Below are 19,281 nucleotides of genomic sequence, written 5' to 3'. Positions count from 1 at the left end.
AATTTTGGTATTCCCATTCAATTTCCTAGTTCTAATACCAGTATACACGGTTTCCAATATATTCAGATAAGATTATAGAGATAGTATAGGTACAACCACAGGAAGGTGATACAAGAACATCATCAATAATAGAAGCTACAGATACACATGGGATGTTGGAAGTAGTTACAACTGTGATATAACAATCGTTTCCATAACATGGAGTTCATTTCACTTAGCATCATCTTATATGTTCCTAAGGGTATAGCTATTGGACTCTTGTGATCCTCTGCTGTGACTTGCCTAAACCTGTACTAATTATTCCCAATAAGAGAGACCATAGAGTCCATGTTTCTTTGGGTCTGGCTCACTTCACTTAGTATAATTTTTTTCCAAGTCCTTCCATGATGAGGAAATGAGAATGGCCAAGAGACATATGAAAAAGTGCTCTACATCACTGGCCATAAAAGAAATGCAAATAAAAACAACATTGAGATTCCATCTCACCTCAGTAAGAATGTCATATATCAAGAAAACTGGGCTGGGGATATGGCCTAGTTGCAAGAGTGCTCACCTCGTATACATGAAGCCCTGGGTTTGATTCCCCAGCACCACATATACAGAAAATGGCCAGAAGTGGCGCTGTGGGTCAAGTGGCAGAATGCTAGCCTTGAGCAAAAAGAAACCAGGGGGGGCTGGGAATGTGTCCTAGTGGTAGAGCGCTTGCCTCGTATACATGAAGCCCTGGGTTCGATTCCTCAGCACCACATATGTAGAAAACTCCGGAAGTGGCGCTCTGGCTCAAATGGTAGAGTGCTAGCCTTGAGCAAAAAGAAGCCAGGACAGTGCTCAGGCCCTGAGTCCAAGTCCCAGGACTGGCAACAAAAACAAAACAAATAAACAAAATCTTGGCTTAAAAAAAAAAGAAACCAGGGACAGTGCTCAGACCCTGAGTCCAAGCCCCAGGACTGGCAAAAAAAAAAAAAAAAGAAAAAAAAGAAAAAAAGAAAACTAACAATAACAATTGTTGGAGGGGATGTGGCCAAAAGGGAACCCTACTTCATTGTTGGTAGGAATGTAAACTGGTTCAGCCACTCTGGCAAGCAGTATGGAGATTCCTCAGAAGGCTAAATATAGAACTCCCCTATGACCCAGCAACCCCACTTTTGGGTATCTATCCAAGAAACCACCAACAAAATCACAGTAAAGCCACCAGCACAACAATGTTCATCGCAGCGCGATTTGTCATAGCTAGAATCTGGAACCAACCCAGATGCCCCTCAGGAGATGAATGGATCAGGAAAATGTGGTACATATACGCAGTGGAATTTTATGCCTCTATCTGATTTTCTTAAAGAAGTTTTCTCGAGATACAGTTTACATCTCCAAAATCTGCCAATTTTATGGGTGCAACTAAATAATGCACACAGCAACCTTTCTGTGTTGTATAACCATCACAACAATCCAGTTTTAGAACACTGTATCACCCCCAGTAAGCTCCCCTATGCATATTCATAGCTGATTCCGGTTTCTAGTCCCAGCACTGGGTAAAGTCGAATCTGCTAATTGTCCCTATTTCATTTGTATATTTTGTACATTTCACATAAATGAAATGGTCTTTTGTGTCTTCATTCCTTTACTTAGCATGCTTTCAAAATCTTTCCACATTTTAGTATATGTAATTTGATCTCTTTTCTTGAAGAATAATATTCTTCTATATGGATATACCACATTTTGTTTATCTATTTGCTGGTTGTTTCTGTTTCCTAGGAGTGTTGTAAAAGAATTATCATGAACTGAATGGCTTGAAGGAAAACAGACTTATTCTCTCCCAGTTCTAGAGTCTAAAAGCCAGAAATGGGGTTGCTGATGGAGCCATTCTTCAAGTCTCTGGGTACAATCCTTCTTTGCTTCTTCCCCATTTCTTGTAGTAGCTGTCATTCCTTCAGTCTTTGCCTTTGTTGTCAAATGACCTTCATGTTGAATTTCTTCGAGATGATGCCAGACATATTAGATTAAGGGCTTTCCAGTTCTAAGATGACCTCATCTCTATGAACCACATCTACAGTGAGCTTACTTCTAATGAAGGTTATATCCTGAGGCACTGGGGGTTAGGATTTCAGCATACCTTCCCAGATAGCACAATCCAGTGGACGCCTCTGGTTGAGGAAATTTGGTTGCTGTTGCTTCTAGATATGACCAATGCCTCCATGAGAATCCACATGCAAGTCTATATGTAGATATGCTTTACCATATGTTCTTTCTGCCTTTCACATCAATGGCCCTGTTTCTTTCTTTGTGTCTCAGCACAAACAATGCCAACTCAGAACAATCTTTTCGAATCACACTATCTAAAACCAGTCCTCCACATTACTCCCTATTATTTTTCATGTTACTGATCACGATTTACAATTCTCTCATTTGCCTGTGCATTCCGCGTTTGTCTTCTATCTCCATGATAAAACACGTAATTCTGAGTGATGCGCCTGTCTTTTTTATGCTTCTTATCTTCTATTGCAGTCTCCCGGCTGTCTGTATGCTCAGTGAATAACTACTGGCATAAAACATTTTACAAACTTGAGAGCCCCTCTCAAATATCATTGCTGTTTTCCATCATGTTTATGGCTATTTACATACATGGCCTCTCTTCTGTTACACATTTTACCCCCTTGTGGAATAGAAACCTTTCCAATGTTTTTCTGGATCCTTCACGATTCCTAGCTGTGTGCCCAGAATATGAAAAAAAAAAAAAAAAAAGCGGGATGAAGAGAAACACGTGGTATGGGTAGGGAGACAGAAGATTAACTTTAACTGGGTCCCATGTGCCCCTCAGTGAGGGGTACATTGTGAACATCCCAGGCCTGATCTTTGTCTTCACATATTGACAAACTACTTTGGGTCTATGGCACAGAACTGTGGCCTATGCAGGGAATGACTAGTTGTTTTCTGAATAACAGAAATAGTTCATTTCATGACATAGGGTTGCCTAAAAGTTCCTAGAACTTCTGAAGCTGCCAGTGACTCAATATCAGTCTATTTCTGATCAAGTAAGTAGAGATAGAGCCTGAGGATCTGCATTCCGAAGGAGCTTCCGGTTATGCTGCTGTCTGAAGATCATCTTTAGAATCTCTTCCCTACCTAGAAGCAGAGGTACGATGTTAGGATGGCACAAGATGTGGCTTCCTACCAGGGAGAAAGCCCATCAAGAACCTGGACAGTGTTCATGACCTTGTGTCAATGATTGCCACACTTCCAAAACCTGGACAATTATCAAGGTTTTCATTGATGGCTGTCAGAATATAGAATTCAACAAAATAACTGGCAATTTACAGAACAGGAAAGGGAAATCAGCCACACACTGCGCTTGTTCAAGCACAATTTGAAAAGCCCTGTCTTGGCAGAAGGAGGGCACTTTGCAGAATTGTATGCCCCAAGATTTCACCAATGATGTCCTTCGCTGGAGTCTGTGCTTGCTAAAATAAATCTCAGAAGAAACAGTCACCAACTTCCGCAGGGTGATTTGTCCAACCGAGATACAAAACTTGCAAAAATTGTTTTATAGAAAGTTCATACGTTGACTTTCTTGACTTGATTTCATTCATCCAATACTATTTGCAAGCATCTCCTTTGTTACATTAAGTCCCTTGCTTGAGTTACCACTTGGCTGTTCTAAATCAGTCCTGCTTCCTCTCTGGGTGGAGGGGATGGAAGAAGCCTGGTAACTACCAGGCTTCCCATCACTCAGTCGCTTAGTTCAAATTGAGTTTGAAGCAATAGCTGTCCACAAAGAATTTCCTTATCTGCTCACCCACCATTTCTGTGTCTCCCCTTACCTTCCCAATGACAAATAAATGAACAAACAAGACAAAAGGAAAAGAAAAAAAAACAGTACTAAAAAAACATATTGTTTCCATTTCCTGGAGTTCATGTTAAAAATGAACTATACAACTTGTGGATGGGTATGGGAGGGGGAAAAAAAAACTTGGAGAGAGCAACAGAAGAGGTGACATTGTTTGAAAAGAAATGTACTCTTTATCAGACTTGTGTAACTGTAACCCCTCTGTACATCACCTTTGCAATAACAATAAGTAAATTAAAAGGGAAGAATCTCCTTATTGCCAGGTGCTGGTGGCTCACATCTGTAATCCTCGTTACTGAGGAGGCTGAGACATGAGGATCATGCATGGTTCAAAGCCATTCTAAGCAAGAAAGACTGTGAGAAACTCTGATCTCCATCCAGTCAACCATCAAAAAGCTGGAAGTGAACTTGTGAACAAGTGATAAAGTGCCAGCCTTGAGTACAAAAGCTGAAGAACAGCACCCAGTTCCTGTGTTCAGGACTTGCCTGCCCCCCCCTCTATCTCCTTCCCTTTCTTTCTCTCTCTCTCTCTCTCATACACACACACACACACACACACACACACACACACACACACGCACACACGAATCTCTCCATTGTTGTGGAGGAAAAGAGAAGCTGTTTATTATGACTAATACTTAAGGTCAGAAACTCATGATAGGTGAAAATAAATCTCACAATTTTACTTAAATGAAACCTACATTGTCTTCATTCCTTATGAACAATGAAAACACAGAGGTGACTTTCTCCAGAAGGCTGCCTTGCATGAAGATAGAAGAGCTGTGTATATGCTTTCTTGTCTGGGTCCATGTTGAACTGATTTGCGAATTGCTCTCAGTTTGCAGAACTGATTACAAGGCCATCCTCTGAGCCAATTTTGCCTTCCATTGAGGGAATACTTACAAGCGCCTTCTACTAGGAAATGCATGGGGCTAGGCAGGTGGTGCATGTCTATGATCCCAGCTGTGCCAGAGGCTATAGGTAGAGGAATCATAGGCAGGCAAAAGTAACATGGTCCTATTTATTTATTTTAATTGTACTTTTACTATCTTTAAGTGGTGTACAAAGGGGTTCCCATTCAACATGTTAGTGTATAAGTAGAATCTATCTTGAGCAATGTAACTTCTTTCATCATTTTCCCCCACCTCTGATCGGATTTAATCAATAACTAAAGCCCCAAAGGGTGGGGTATAGCTCAAGTGAAAGAGCATCGGCCTAACATTTTCAAATTCCAGACCGTAGGTCATGTTTATGAAGCCACAGAGAAAAAGGATTCTGATAGATATTCTAGATAGGTATTATCCAGGTATTCCAGATAGGTATTATCTATCATGTTATCAGGAGTCAGCAAAGTTTTTTTTTTTTTTTTTTTGCAAAATAGACAGAAAGGTTTTGTGGACTATTATATCTGCTACTACCTCAACTCTACCATTTAGCTGGAGAGTAACCACAGACAAAATGTCCACAAGTGGGTGGGGTTATATGTCCATAAAACTTTATTTAAGTCAAACAGATGATCTGCTCATGAGCCCTAACTGGCTGACCCATATGAAAGGAAACGAGGGGGCTGGGAATATGGCCTAGTTGCAAGAGTGCTTGCCTCGTATACATGAAGCCCTAGGTTCAATTCCTCAGCACCACATAGATAGAAAATGGCCAGAAGTGGCACTGTGGCTCAAGTGGCAGAGTGCTAGCCTTGAGCAAAAAAGAAGCCAGGGACAGTAGTCAGGCTCTGAGTCCAAGGCCCAGGACTGGCAGGGGGGGAAAAAAAAAGGAAGAAAGAACGGAAATGAGAAAGACAGTGAACTTTGGAAGAATCAACAACACCGACAAAGTATTTGAACTGACAAGGGATTCCAGAAAGTCTGTCATGAACTGGATCACTTACAAGATTTTACTGGATCACTTAATGAATGGATCTTTCCATCCATCAGTAATAATTAAAGTGTGATTAAAAGTAAGATAGCATCTATCATGGCAACAAAAAGTATAGCAAATCTAGGAATCAGCCAAGAATGACCAATAATTCTATGGTTAAAATTACTTAATTTTATTTACAGAAATCAGTCACAGAAAGATTTTTTGGCTCACAAGAGGGATTTTTGTTAGTTTAAACAGATACTGTGTCTGCCATCAGGAAATCCTTCATTCTAAGCTACCTGATTCTTCATGAAAACCAGGGATGATATTCAAGATCAGGTACATCTTCTTCAAAGCAAACACAAAGGAAATGTATACGAGGCAAGCACTCTTGCCACTAGGCCATATCCCCAGCCCACAAAGGAAATGTAAATGACTTCACTTTACTCATTCTTTCTCCCAGTATAGCTCTTCTATCTCATATTGCAAGTAGATTTCTCAACCGGACTATCATCTGAAGGAATAGAAAGACTCTACATATTGTTTGGTTAACTACCTGACCCAAGTCCACTTTGTTCTAGATTAGACATGCCCAGTGCCTCCTGTCATTCCAAATCCCTCTAGCTGTAAATCTACTGCTTAACACACTCTTCAATCATTCTTATAAAGAAGGCAACGTGAGGCGCTTCACTAACTTGGAGCTCTCTAAAAATGTAGGTTCCCAGGGGCTAAACGTGTGTCTTTGACTTTGTGGTGTAAGCATTGACCAGATGCTTCCTATCTGACTAGCCAAAAGACCATCCAAGACCTCTGGACCCCAATGGACCTGGAATGGAATTGGCTGTTAGAGGTCTGAAGCTCACTGCCAAGTTCCTAAGCTTGTCAAACCGTCAAAATATCCAGCGCCGTTAAGACTCTATTAAATCAGATTAGCAATGGCAGTTTAACAAAACGTCTCACACCCTTTAAGTCATTTTGATGCTTGCCTCCTCAAACATGTTTTACGCCCCCAGAGCCTTGACTCTGATTAAAAACAAGACAATTTTGGCTGTGACAAAGCTACCAAAAAAGTTGCAATTAGAAGTGTAAGTTAAATAAAAGCACTGCTTTTTGGTTATACACTCTAGATCTTAAAATTGATTTTAGGCTGAAGATGTTGCTGAAGTGGTGGAGTATTTGTATTTAGCAGGTACAACACGCCTCATTTCATCTCTCTAGCACCACCAAAACAATAAAAATGAGAGAAATTATGTTTAAGTGGAGGTCATACATTTCCTTTAATAAAAGGTTGTACAATCTGAAAGACATGTCCTTAGTGTCTAGATTTCTTATCTGACCCCTTTTCTAATTAAGGGGTCTACATATATATCCAGTTTGCTCATTAAGACAAATTGTGGTTGTTAAGGTCTATATGGTGATCTGATGAAGTCTGGGGAAAAATTAGGAATAGTTACTGGGCACAGTTGGCCATTTCGTACAGCAGTAAAAAGTCTCCCAAATATTCTAGTTTCCTCCTTTCTGTTTCTAGTTAAGGTATTCAATCTGGAACTATGAGTGAATGTATTGTTTTGTGACTAAAAGCTTGAATGGTTTCAGAGGTGAACACTAGCATGTGGCCCCACTGTGAGCCTCCAAGAGTGAAGGTGCTTAGCTCTCTTCCATTTCTATGAATGGACAAAACTCGACAAATAGGACAGCATTTGTCTTGCCCAGTGAGTAGTATTGGATGTTGAGTGGCCTGCGTGAATGTTGAGATTGGAGAACAGTAAGCCAGAAAGCCATCATTGGACTCCCACTTCATAAGAATAAGGAATCTTGGATATGATTGTATGATAAATCGTGCTTTTCTTTTTTGAGAAGGAAACTAAGGACCAATGAAATGGCATGACTATCTCCTGTGAGCTGGGGTAGATCTGGGAATATACCCTAGACTTCAACACTTTCCTTCTCTTGTCTTTCAGGGCTTGCATATGCTCAGCACATCTATTTCTGTCCCCTTTCTAAAGTACATTGAATTTGCACAATGCTGAGTTCATCAGCTGGTCTTTCCTCTGCTAGGTGAAAGCTTGATTTAAGGTGAGAACATTAAATGTTTTGATGCAATGCTTGATCAATATGTCCAGGAGTTAAGTAAAACTAAGTTGGGGAAACCAGATACAGACTTAAAAAAATGGTCAGATATTTCAGTTATATTTAAGGCTATAAATATGACCTTAAAATATTTTGTTTAAAATTGTTTATGTTAAAACATTCAGGAAAGTTTACATTTTATGTATAAAGATATATAACTGGTTTATATGTTTTATATATTATATATATGACTCAGCTTATATATGCTTAGCAATACAAATAAACACATGAAGATCTAAACAGCCAATATAAAGTACATCTCTATGAAAACTAGACTCCTACAAATAAAATGTATGTAAAAAATAAAAACATGATGTAGGAGAGAAAGGAGAAGAGAATTTTAAACACTAAGGTATGATAAATTTATTATTTATTTCCCCATTCCCTAGTGTCTTTTCTACATACATTTCTAATGAGAGATGATATTGAAAAATATTTACCAATGAGTGTGCAATGCACAGGTCCACCAGATAGACTCTGGCTGTAAACCACTCAGCATCTGTCTTGTTCTTTGAAGCAAAACAAAGAAGTGCCAAACTAATCTCTAGCTAGTCTCCAGGAAAACACAAAATAGGCAAAGGCTAGGCAATGATTTTTCATGCTCAATTACATACTTGTGTGTGTGACATTCATAAACATCCTTACAGACTTTATCTCATTTTCCCAATTTCTCATTTCTATGGTAATTCTTTGCATCCTTAGCAATTTCAGACAGAGTTGAGGGTAATGGATGAAAACAGAAGAAATAGAGTAATGATGATCAAGGCTTTCTTTATTTCTCTGGTGGTTTTGTTGCATGGTGGTGTGTTACCTTTCTTTATGGAAGTATAGGGACAGTTGTTTGTAGAAAGCATATAACACAGCAAGCTCCTATCTTCCTATGTATCTATATATCAATCTGTCTGTCAGTCTATCTATCTATTTTATCCTGTTTTGTGGGTCTTGAACTCAAGGATTAGGTGCTGTCCTTGATGTTTTTTTCCCCTCAAGACTAGTCCTCTACCACTTTAAGACATGGTTCCACTTCCTGTTTTCTGGTGGCTAACTGGAGATTAGTATCAAGGACTTTATTTCCTGGGCTGGCTTTGAACCACAGTGCTCAAACTTAGTCTACTGAGTACCTAAGATTACATGCATGATACCTATTACCCAGTCAAGCTTCTAATTATTAATACTCAACACTGCTATCAATAATGACTATGGAGTGTCTGTGTAATAATAACTAGGATATACTTTTCCCAATTATAAACTTTTCCTCCCTGGTATGTAAGCTACAGTTAGCTTTTCTTGTCCGTTTTGTATTACCTTTTATATATCACGTAACAACTTGTATGATCATTGCAGAGCAGATTTAAAGGTATCTAGATAAGTAATTATAAACTGATATGATTCTCTCACATTTGTCTATTGACTCTCAATTTTACCTGATGAATTGTCTTAGAGGTAACTATAATAAAATAATCTTTGGTTATCTGGAAGAATTTAAGAAATGAAAAAATTTAAAACTTAGAAAGGAAAGCAAACAAGTCATTATGTAACTATAGAGCCCAGGACAGGTTTTTGTGAAGCTGGTTTAAATGACAGGAGGAGGAGGGTTGAAGAACCTTTCTTGATTGAGTCTCATTTTACCTCCCAGGCTCTACAGTTCCCCTCTTTCCTTCAAAATAAGGACATGAAATCGCATGGTCTCTGAATGCCTTCTAGGGCTGATATTTGTAAAGCAGAACAAAACAGAAAACCCCCACAAAAGCTGTCCTAAAAATTCTATAATCATCAGCAAAAATGAGGAAACACAGAAAAGAAAGCAGTACAACCTTTTATCAGCAAAGATTGGATATTTTAGAAAGTATTATACCTGCCCTTCTCTGCCCTGATCTATCTAAACTTCATAAAACCAAGGAAAGTGTCATCTATCCACTACTGCAATTTGTTTAAAATATAATTTGTTGGGCATAGGTTAGGCAGGAAAGTTATTAATGTTATATTTTGATTTTGTCCTTGTTTGACCTATGTTATATTTGTTTTAATATACCGAACATCTCTCAAATGTAGAAACTGTTATCATAATGCACAGACCAAAACAAAGGGCAATGAGATTAAATGAGTATCTCTAAGAACCCAGTTACTGAACGGTGGGGATGTAGTCCATCCAGAGATGCCTGGTCTCAGCTCCTTCTGGCTCACTTCCCTTACCATACTGGAGAGGGGCAATCTGAGAGGCAGGAAGGTGGCAGCCACAGGAAGCTTTGTTTAAGGTCTACCAGAGTGGCAGCAGGCTAGGGCCATGAAGTAAACACTGTCAGACAAACATGGCACGCCACACCCTATTCTGATCATGTCCTCCCAGGCTGGAAGCAATGAACCATTCGATCTCTTTACCCACATCTGTTGTAGTCAAAAAGAAAGGACTCAGTGTGGCATTTAGTATAGACAGGATGACAGCTCCTTTGCCTTGCTTATCTCATTTCAGAGGCAGAAGGAGGAGGCAAATTTTCGAGTTGCTTCAATGGCCGAAATGGCCATATCAATTCTATACTCTACTTGTACTTATCAGTCTAATACAGTCACTAAACACAAGATCTTGTGGAGCGATCATTCCATTGATTTTACTCTCACAGCAGAGCCTTAAATAAGAATATCATCATTATTTTGCCATTTCTCTTGATTTATCTCCTTCCTTTTCTCTCACCTTCAGACAAGAGCTAATTAAATAACCTGTTTTGTGCTTAGTAATACAGCTTGAGTATCCATTTTATGTACTCCAGTCTAAATTGGAAAGACATTATAAATTTTCACTAAGAAACTCTCATGGAAATTCAGCATGAAAGGCCATTAATTGCAGAATGAGATCTTAGCCTCCTAATTTTGTGATAAAATATTCTAACACATAGTATTTATCATGCCTATGAAGAGACAAGCTACACTCGACATCAGGAAAAGTATAAAAGCCAAGCAAAAGGCAGAATTTCTCCTAATGTGAGAAATACATAAAGATTCTAGACTTTTTATGCTTCCTGACTTTTTCTTTTTGTTTGTGCTTTTTGATGTGGCAGTTTTGTATGGCATTTATCTTTGGCTAGATCCCAGTGCATCAAAGTCAGTATTCCATTACATCTATCAGTTGACTCACCTAAACAGATATTGCTGAATAGGCATTTAGGCATAAATGCATTCTGGATAGGGACCAGAAGGGACTGTATTATTTTTCTTTTGTAACAACTTCTTACAAAACATCCCTGGATCATATCTTTCCAAAGTTTCCTCATCTTTACTTCTGGAAAGACGGCAATGATAGTTTTGATAGAAATGTTACCTTGCTTACTGTCTCTTTCAACAGATAGTTGTTCAGTTTTATTTGGTACAGTGCATCTTAAACACCGGACATATTCACTGAACACTTAGTCATGTGGCAATCCTGATGTTGGGCTCCAGTATGATCTTTGCTTGATCACAGTATGAGCAGGGCATGCAAGGAAAACTGACTAGCAAATATGGATATATAAGGTGAAGACAGAGAACTAGAGCAAAAACAAAACAACAACAACAAAACCCCAGAGGCCAGGCACTGGTGGCTCAAGCCTGCAATACTAGCTACTCAAGAGGCTGAGATCTCTGAGGATCATGGTTGGAAGCCAGCCCAAGCAGAAAAGTCAGTGCAACTCTCATCTCCAGTACTACTCAGAAAAAGCTGGAAGTGGCACTGTGCCTCAAGTGGCAGAGTGCAAGCCTTCAGTACAAAGAGGCTCTGGGACAGTGCCTAGGCACTGAGTTCAAGTCCCAGGATGAGAGAGAGAGAGAGAGAGAGAGAGAGGCATTTTAGGAAGAGGGATCAGAATATATAAAAGCCTATGGTTGATAAATCTAGGTTGGGAATGCAAGATTGATGTGCCATGCATTTAAGCCATTTAGCTAATGAAGGCGAAATTCATATATTTTATTGAAATAATATCATTACAGAGCAGGAAACTTAAACTTGTGTCTCAAATGAGCCTGGTGTCATGTCTTGACCCTTATAAATCCAGAGGTGATTTGGATAATTTAAGCCTTTCTGCACCCCAAATTCTAAATTGCACAGAAATGATTAATGAGCTAATTGTTCAACCTTTCACTTCATGCTGCCTATGTACACAATTTAAGTGGGAGAGAAACAAGAAATAGATTCCTTTGTTATTTATATTCTCCTGCATCCATTCCTGTTGAGGTTAGCAATTAGATTTCTAATTAGTTTTCCAAAATGGATTCATGTGGTTGTTTCTTACACAAGTAGAAAAAAAGAAATGGGGACTAAATTCAGAAAGTATTAAACTTTTCTTATTTAAAGCTTTATGTGTCAATTACATAACACATCATCTCATAGTCAATTTAGATAACTTACCATCATTTCTCAGTATTAGTGGTGTGGGTGGCCCCAGGACCTTGTGGTTTGTCACAGTATTTGTAACCACGCAGGTATAATTACCAACGTCTGATTTTTCTACTTTTGCAATATACAGATTTCCAGTCTCCTGAGAAACAAAGCGACGATTATCCTGATAGGAAGGGTATTCATTGAAGATCCAGGCATAGCTCAGCTCTGAAAAGCAAAAAGAAACCTCATTACAAATACATTTTTTTTGGACAAGGGTGTTTTACTCTAATCTAGAGCAGAAATGGTCAAGTTAAACATTTGTACTGTTGCTGGTACCTGCAATCCTAGCTAGCCAGGAGGCTAAGATACAGAGGCTCACAGTTTGAAGTTAGTCTGGAAAGAAAAGTTCATGAGACTCTCATCTCCGATTAATCACCAAAAGGCTAGAAGTGGAGCTGTGGTTCAAGGATTAGAATGACAGCCTTGAGAGAAAAAGCTAAGGGACAGTGTCTATGGCCAAGTTCAAGCCCCAGGACTGGCACCAAAACAAACAAACAAACAAACAAAAAATAATTGTGCGGTCAGAGAACAATGTTTTTGCAAATCCTTGTGTATTCTCAGAATGCCAGTGACATAAATGGAATCAGATCTGAAAGTGTTCCTTTAAGGGTTCTTCTTTTTTTAGGGTTTAGGTAAATGTTTTACGAATGAACACATGAGTTTAGGCTATCAATTTCAGAGAACCCTAAATGACACTGAATTTCTACAACTTGTTTCAGTGAGCTCTTCTGCTCTGAAAACAAAACAAAACAAAACAAAAATCTGGCACTTCTGCAGCTCCCAGCGCTGCAAACTTCCTCCCCGTGCAGTGTGAACTCCAGGCCGATTCAAAGCTGAGAAATGGTAGATGAGCTATTGGTACCAATAGTCAAAATTTTATCTTTGAACTTTCATTTGGGGGAAAATGAGCAGGGGCAGGTAGCCTCTGCTTTTGGACCCAGTTGGCTGAGTTACTGTTGGTCACTATATGATCTCAGGTTAAATTCTGCATGTGTGAAATGCCCTTGGAAGATGGCAGAAAGGCACTTGAGTGAGTGAAGAGCACACTCATTATTATGAGAGGAATTGGCGTTTAATCTTCGGTTGTAGCCCAGTGGTAGTTGACCTCAACAACTGAATGTGCAACAGGAAGCACATTTTGCCTCCATCATCAAAAGCAACGTCTAGAAGGTTCTGCTCCCTTTTATCCTCATGTGGTAGCATTTGCACATGCTTTCTTCTAGAGTCATAATTATGTTTCTGATAGACTAGTTAATCATTTTTTTTAGACATGTGCATGTAATTAGAAGTACTCCCATGCTGTTGGCAGGAGGAGACTCTGTAAATAAACAAATGCTCACAGCAGAGGATAACTTTCCTCAAGATCTAAAATCCCCTGGGGGAGGAAAGACCCTTATTATAAGTCATGAAGAAGGCCAGTCCAATATGGCAGCCTCCATCTAAGGACAAGAGATGTGAACAATGATCTCTTCCCTGTACTCAAACAGTGAGTAAAACCTACTCAGGTATACCAAGTCATCTCTCAGTGCCTTGGTGTTCTCATCTGAACAATGACTTCTGTATGAGGAAGATGGACTTGCACATGGCTATGAGATCACAGGCATTTTTCTACCTTATTATCTTCTAACTGGAGGCAAAGCATCCAGAAGTAAGAAGACCAAAGTTTTCACAAGAGGAGCCATTTCAACTCTCTCTTTCCCCCACCTCTCTCTTGCTCTTTCTCTTGGTACTAGGGTTTGGACTTAGAGTATCTCACTTGCTGGGTATGGTAGTGTGCCCCTGTAATTCCAGCCTTGTGGGAGGCTAGGAGGTATAGGGAGGAGAATCCTAATGAAAGTCTGATGTGGTAAAAAAAAAATGCAAGACCTCATTCAAATCATCATTATCATCATCATCAACGGCAAAGCTGAAAAGTGCTGTGGGGCTGGCTTAAGCAGTCTCGTACTTGCTTAGTTAGTACTATGTCCTGAATACAAACCCCTGTACCACTAAAAATCAAAGGAAAGGAGAATTAAGGTATTACCATAAGGGATGAATTAAGTCAGACTTGGATCATCATTAAACAATTGACAGGATAACTTAAAGGCTTATACTGTCTTGTATAATTACAAGTGAGGACATTGTCATGGTCCCTTGTTTTCTCCCTCTTAGAGTCCAGTTTGCCTTGTTGCTGGAGACCAAGATTTCCATACACTTTAATGAATGGAGGATGTGCCATGTTAGAAGGAAAAGAATATAGTTGAATAAGGAACAAATAAAAGCAAGAAAAACCAATAAGAAGAAAAGAAAATAACCCAAAATGGGAAATTAAACTTGTAATAATTTTTGTAAACGTATGGTACTGACAGTATAATTTTTTCATGCTGATATAATAACCAGTTCTCACACTGTAGAAAAAGAAACAAGATCACAGTTGCCAGGAAGAGACTCAAAAAGAGACTGAGTCAAGTAGCCTAAATATATCAATAGGGAAACATTTGATTTTTATGGAAATACTGTTGAGTCTTGGCATACTGATGTTTTCCCGAAAGTCTTGGCTGGTGAACTTGCAAAATCAAAATGAACTAAGTACACTGAGCTTCTAATGCAGGGGAGATCTTTAACTGAGATATTAACTTATTTCCTTCACAACAAACATCACCATCAGAAATACTGTGTTTTTACTCATATATATATGTGTGTGTGTATGTGTATATATATACATATATACAGACATAAATATGTATACATATATATGAATACACACATATATGTACATATTTCTGTACAGCAATAAGGAAGGAGTAGAATGGATATAATACAGTAATACTACTATTGGAAAGCTATAAAGTCTGAAAAGATTACTTGTTCTGTTTCTTCATTTTGAACGTATAAAATTCTGAGGTCTAGGAAGGATCAATGTATAGCATCAGCATATGGCGAGCAGACAATGACCTGGTGTTTGTGGATAAACTCCCATTTCAGTGTCCATTAGGAAACAAGAGCCCTTGATATTTGAAAGTAAAGAGCAGTATTATTATACCACTCAACAGACAATACAGATTTCCCCCAAGAATGAAAATCTATTTTTATCAGAACAGAACATTAATCCATTGGGTTCTGTGAAATGCTATCAACATTCTGAAAAGTAAAGCCAAGTAAATAAAACAAAAATAAATCTTCATGTGCTGCAACGGGCAAAGGAAACAAAAAATGTATCCCACTCAGTTTGATTTCCTGTGGGATTTCCATGCAATATTTATCCTTCCTCAAAACTTGACAGATTTCTTTTGATAAGTTTTCGCACACTAATTGCTCTGGAAGTGACAGACAGTTTGTGTCCCATTGGCAATTTGAAACAACCAAGTAAACAGATCCTTGGAATGTAATATATTAAATAGATTTTGCTCAGTTGGCAATACTGACTAGTTATAACATGATATGAATCAAGGCAGAAGGACCTAGCAATGGTTTTATGATTTGTAACATTGAGAGCTACTGGAAATGAACTCAAAAACCTTGTTCTCTCAGTAGGTTCTTTAGTTCCCCCCCACTACCTCCACACAGATACTGTTGACTAACAATAAAATGTAGTTCATTGGCTTTTCTCCTGAAAAGAAGCCACTAATCAGGCAATTTTAAAATGCAGGTGACTGTGGCTCAAATCCCCCCAATGTGACTGTGTTCTCTGCATGGGCTCGCTTACTCTCCACACCAATTTCTTTCTAGCTTTGGATAGTGCATCTTCACATTGACTTCTAGCCAGGCACTAACCAAGATGCCGGTTTTTAGAAGAAGCCTCTCTTCAATCCTTAAATTTTCCAATAGGACGGTACCCCCTCCTCCAGCCCCTGCAGCTATAGAGATGGGGAAACCTGCATGAAGAAAGGATAAGAGTGGATAGTGATGGAGAATTGGGTATAAGGCAGGGGATGGGGGACAGGCTCAGTAGTGTTCAGAAAAGACGGCTCCCTTAGGAACCCATATATTCTTCTAAGAATTTACTTGGGGGCTAGAGGAGGTTTATTTTCCTTATCTGTGAATTGAAGGAGTAGGATTAGCTGACTTAGTTTGTTTTCACCAGTTTCACATTAGAATCTATACATCGTAACTGTGTATCAAAATCCAACATACTCATGTTGACAGAATGGTCTGGAAGAAAAGTGAGATCCAAAGATACCTAGTACCTGTTAATAACATCCTGGTAGTTACTGGTAAGACAAAGAATTAGGGAATTACTCAAAATAGTGATATGGAGGCCATGTATATATATATATATATGTGTGTGTGTGTGTATATAAAAATAAAAGTGTTTAGATTTGGGTCCCGTCTATAAGACATTTCATTATAAAAATGCAAATGCTCTCTACTGAAAGAATCTCAACTGAGGCAGTTTTGGTGCCAAGCACTTTGGGCAACGGATATTTAACTTGCACTAATTTTGGAGGAATGAAATCGTGAGTCAGGGATTAGATAAGACTCGGTGCTTAAATCTCAACCAGCCTTGTGGCAAGCCATTCTAAAAATAAGTCTCTGACTAAGGGGCTACTGCTTTTGTCCAATGGTATTTTTAGAACCTGTCACTTTACCACTCAAATCTGGAAGTGAGTGTAGGAAAGAAGACAGCAGAGGGGCTGTTTCCTAAGGAATGTAGACCTTGAATACTGTTCTTAAATATGTCTTCCATTTTCTCTTTTATGAATTTCATTGTATTTTTTGGTTGTTTTACTTTTGTCTATATTGTGTTGGGCCAGTTGGACATTTTCCTTTGGGTAAAGATGTTCTTTAAAAATTTCTGTATGGGTATTGCTGTTGCATTGGTTCACCTTTTTACCCTTCGTCTCTCTGTTTTGGTGTTCTCCTACCCTAGTTCCGATAAATGTACATACAATACCCAGTGTACCAAAGTCAGTTAGTGACAACAGGGGTAAAAGCATGATATTTTATATCTTTGAGAAGATCTAAGAAAGAAGAAATTCAGTATCTTTGCAGAATTACCCAGTGTAATGTGTAGAACTGTACAACTTGGGAGAGGGTGGGAAGGGATCTGCGGGGGGGGGGGGGGGGGAAGGTGGGAGAAAAACAGAGGAGGTAAAAAGTTTGATAAAAAAAACGTACTCACTGCCTTACATATGTAACTGTAACCCCTCTGTACGTTACTTTGACAATATAAATAAATAAATTAAAAAGAATTCTGTGTGGGCGTACACCTGTGATCCTAGCTACTTAGGAAGCTGAGATCTGAAGATTTCAGTTCTAAGCCAGATTGGGTATAAAAGTCTGAAAGACTCTTATTTCCACCTAAGCATCAAAATGCTGGGCTGGGGATGTGGTTCAAGTGGTGGAGCAATAGCTAGGAGCAAAAAAGCCAAGCAAAAGCACAAAGCCTTGAGTTCAAGTTCTAGTCCCAACACACACACACACACACACACACACACGTGTGTAAAAAGGAGTTAAGGAACTTATCTAGAAAGTGCTTTACCCATTGCTCTGGTGGTAAGCATATGAGTATATAATAAAATAAGATTTGAGTTTTAATTGTACATGGAAAGACGTCAACCAAATCTTCAACTTGTAACTGATTTTTTGTCACATAATATGTTTCTGGATTGCAAGGGATAGAGTCTGACTGCTTTAAAAGAACAAAACGAAAAACTACGTGTAAAAACAAATGTATCTAAAGAAAACTTAAGAAATATTGTGTACATCTGGAGACAGCAAATTTTTTACCTTCTGAGCAAAGAAAGCCTGTGTACTTTAAAAAGGAAAGCATTTTGTGTGTGTATGTGTGTTTGTGTACACGCGTGTGTGTGTATGTGTGTGTGCTAGAGTTATTTGGGCTCTCCAGTGGAGGTGAGAAAGTGACCTGCCAGAAGTAATGGTTGGGAGAAGTATATGTACCTTTTTCAGTTTCTTCGTCTTAGGAAAATGGTGACGGTCAAGTAGACATTGAGACGTTGGGCCTTCCTTGAAATACATAAGCGCTGTTCTCACATAGCAGTTCTGAAGAGCAATCATGGGAGAACACAGCATCTGCCATTCTAAGTGGCTCTCAGGCTTGGATGAGATTCAGAGCCCTTTGGAGAGCTGTTCCCACACTGAAGATGGGGTGGGCCCCCACTCCCAAACATTCTGATTCTGGGAACCTCAAGCTTGCCTTTCAAACAAGTTCCCAGGTAATGTTGGTGCTGCTGGTCAGGAGGCCAAATTTTTTTGAGAAACTCCTGCTTTCAAAGAGTGGAAGGTCTTCAGTCTCTCTTTTCATGTGGGAAGCAGCTGACCAATTTGAGAAGCAGCCTTCCACTGAAGAGCCTTCTACTGGTCTCTGTCAGTCTATACCACTCCCTGTAGTTTACTCTAGGTTCCCCTTAGTTAGTCCGTGAGCAGTGCTTTAGAGCAGAGAAGCAGAGAGAAATGATTAAGTTGAACTGACCCTTTACTGCAAACTTTCGTTAGCACGAGAATACTATTAGATAAGACAAGTGAATCTTAGTTTTTTGAGGGGTCAGGTTGAAGCTGGTGCTGAAATCCTCAGGAATCAGCATGGGCCTTTCTCATTGCAACAAAGAGCAGTTTCCCAGTGTGGTCAAACCAGTAAAGCAGATGCAGTTTCAGTGGACTGACGTGGATAGATCCATACTGATGGTGAAGGGATTAAAGGATACTATTTTCAGGTACTGGTTAAAAATCAACTGTTTTAAAACCCAAGTTTCATTTTTTTTAGACATACTCTTCTCATGAAGCATGGGCAACCTTTGACTTCAAAGTGTAAAATACTCCACATCATATAAAAATGATACGTGAGCAACCATGGTATTTATTATACCAAAGTTCAATGCTAGCTCCAGAAAGAATACTGCAAGGCTCTCTCAGCTCAATAGTTGTACTCTTTTCAGTAAACCTTGGTGAGTTCTGACATTCTCTAGGAAGTAATGAGCACCCTCCCCGCAGCCCTTAGCCCTGGATCAGTGACCCACAAATGACCCTCCTACCATTCCCCTCACTGGCCTACACACATCCTGCGGTTTAGCCAAACTCACACCAAACCACAGCACTGCTTGATGAA

The 19,281-nt window shown here is 39.2% G+C and overlaps 1 protein-coding gene across 2 annotated transcripts in view; it reads right to left on the bottom strand.

Annotated features, from left to right (window-relative positions):
* The window catches only part of LOC125358073 (contactin-4-like), a 404,061-nt gene that overhangs the window by 147,297 nt on the left and 237,483 nt on the right, over positions 1 to 19,281 (bottom strand). For both annotated transcript variants that reach the window (XM_048354927.1, XM_048354926.1), the window contains exon 5: positions 12,204 to 12,401. In XM_048354927.1, the coding sequence (XP_048210884.1) occupies positions 12,204 to 12,401 (198 nt within the window). The remainder of the gene's footprint in view (positions 1 to 12,203; positions 12,402 to 19,281) is intronic.

The sequence above is a fragment of the Perognathus longimembris genome, chromosome 10, assembly GCF_023159225.1.
Source record: "Perognathus longimembris pacificus isolate PPM17 chromosome 10, ASM2315922v1, whole genome shotgun sequence".
In the NCBI taxonomy this organism is placed as follows: Eukaryota; Metazoa; Chordata; class Mammalia; order Rodentia; family Heteromyidae; genus Perognathus; species Perognathus longimembris.
Note: the sequence above shows the minus strand (reverse complement) of the source record. Positions and strands in the feature narration are given on the sequence as shown.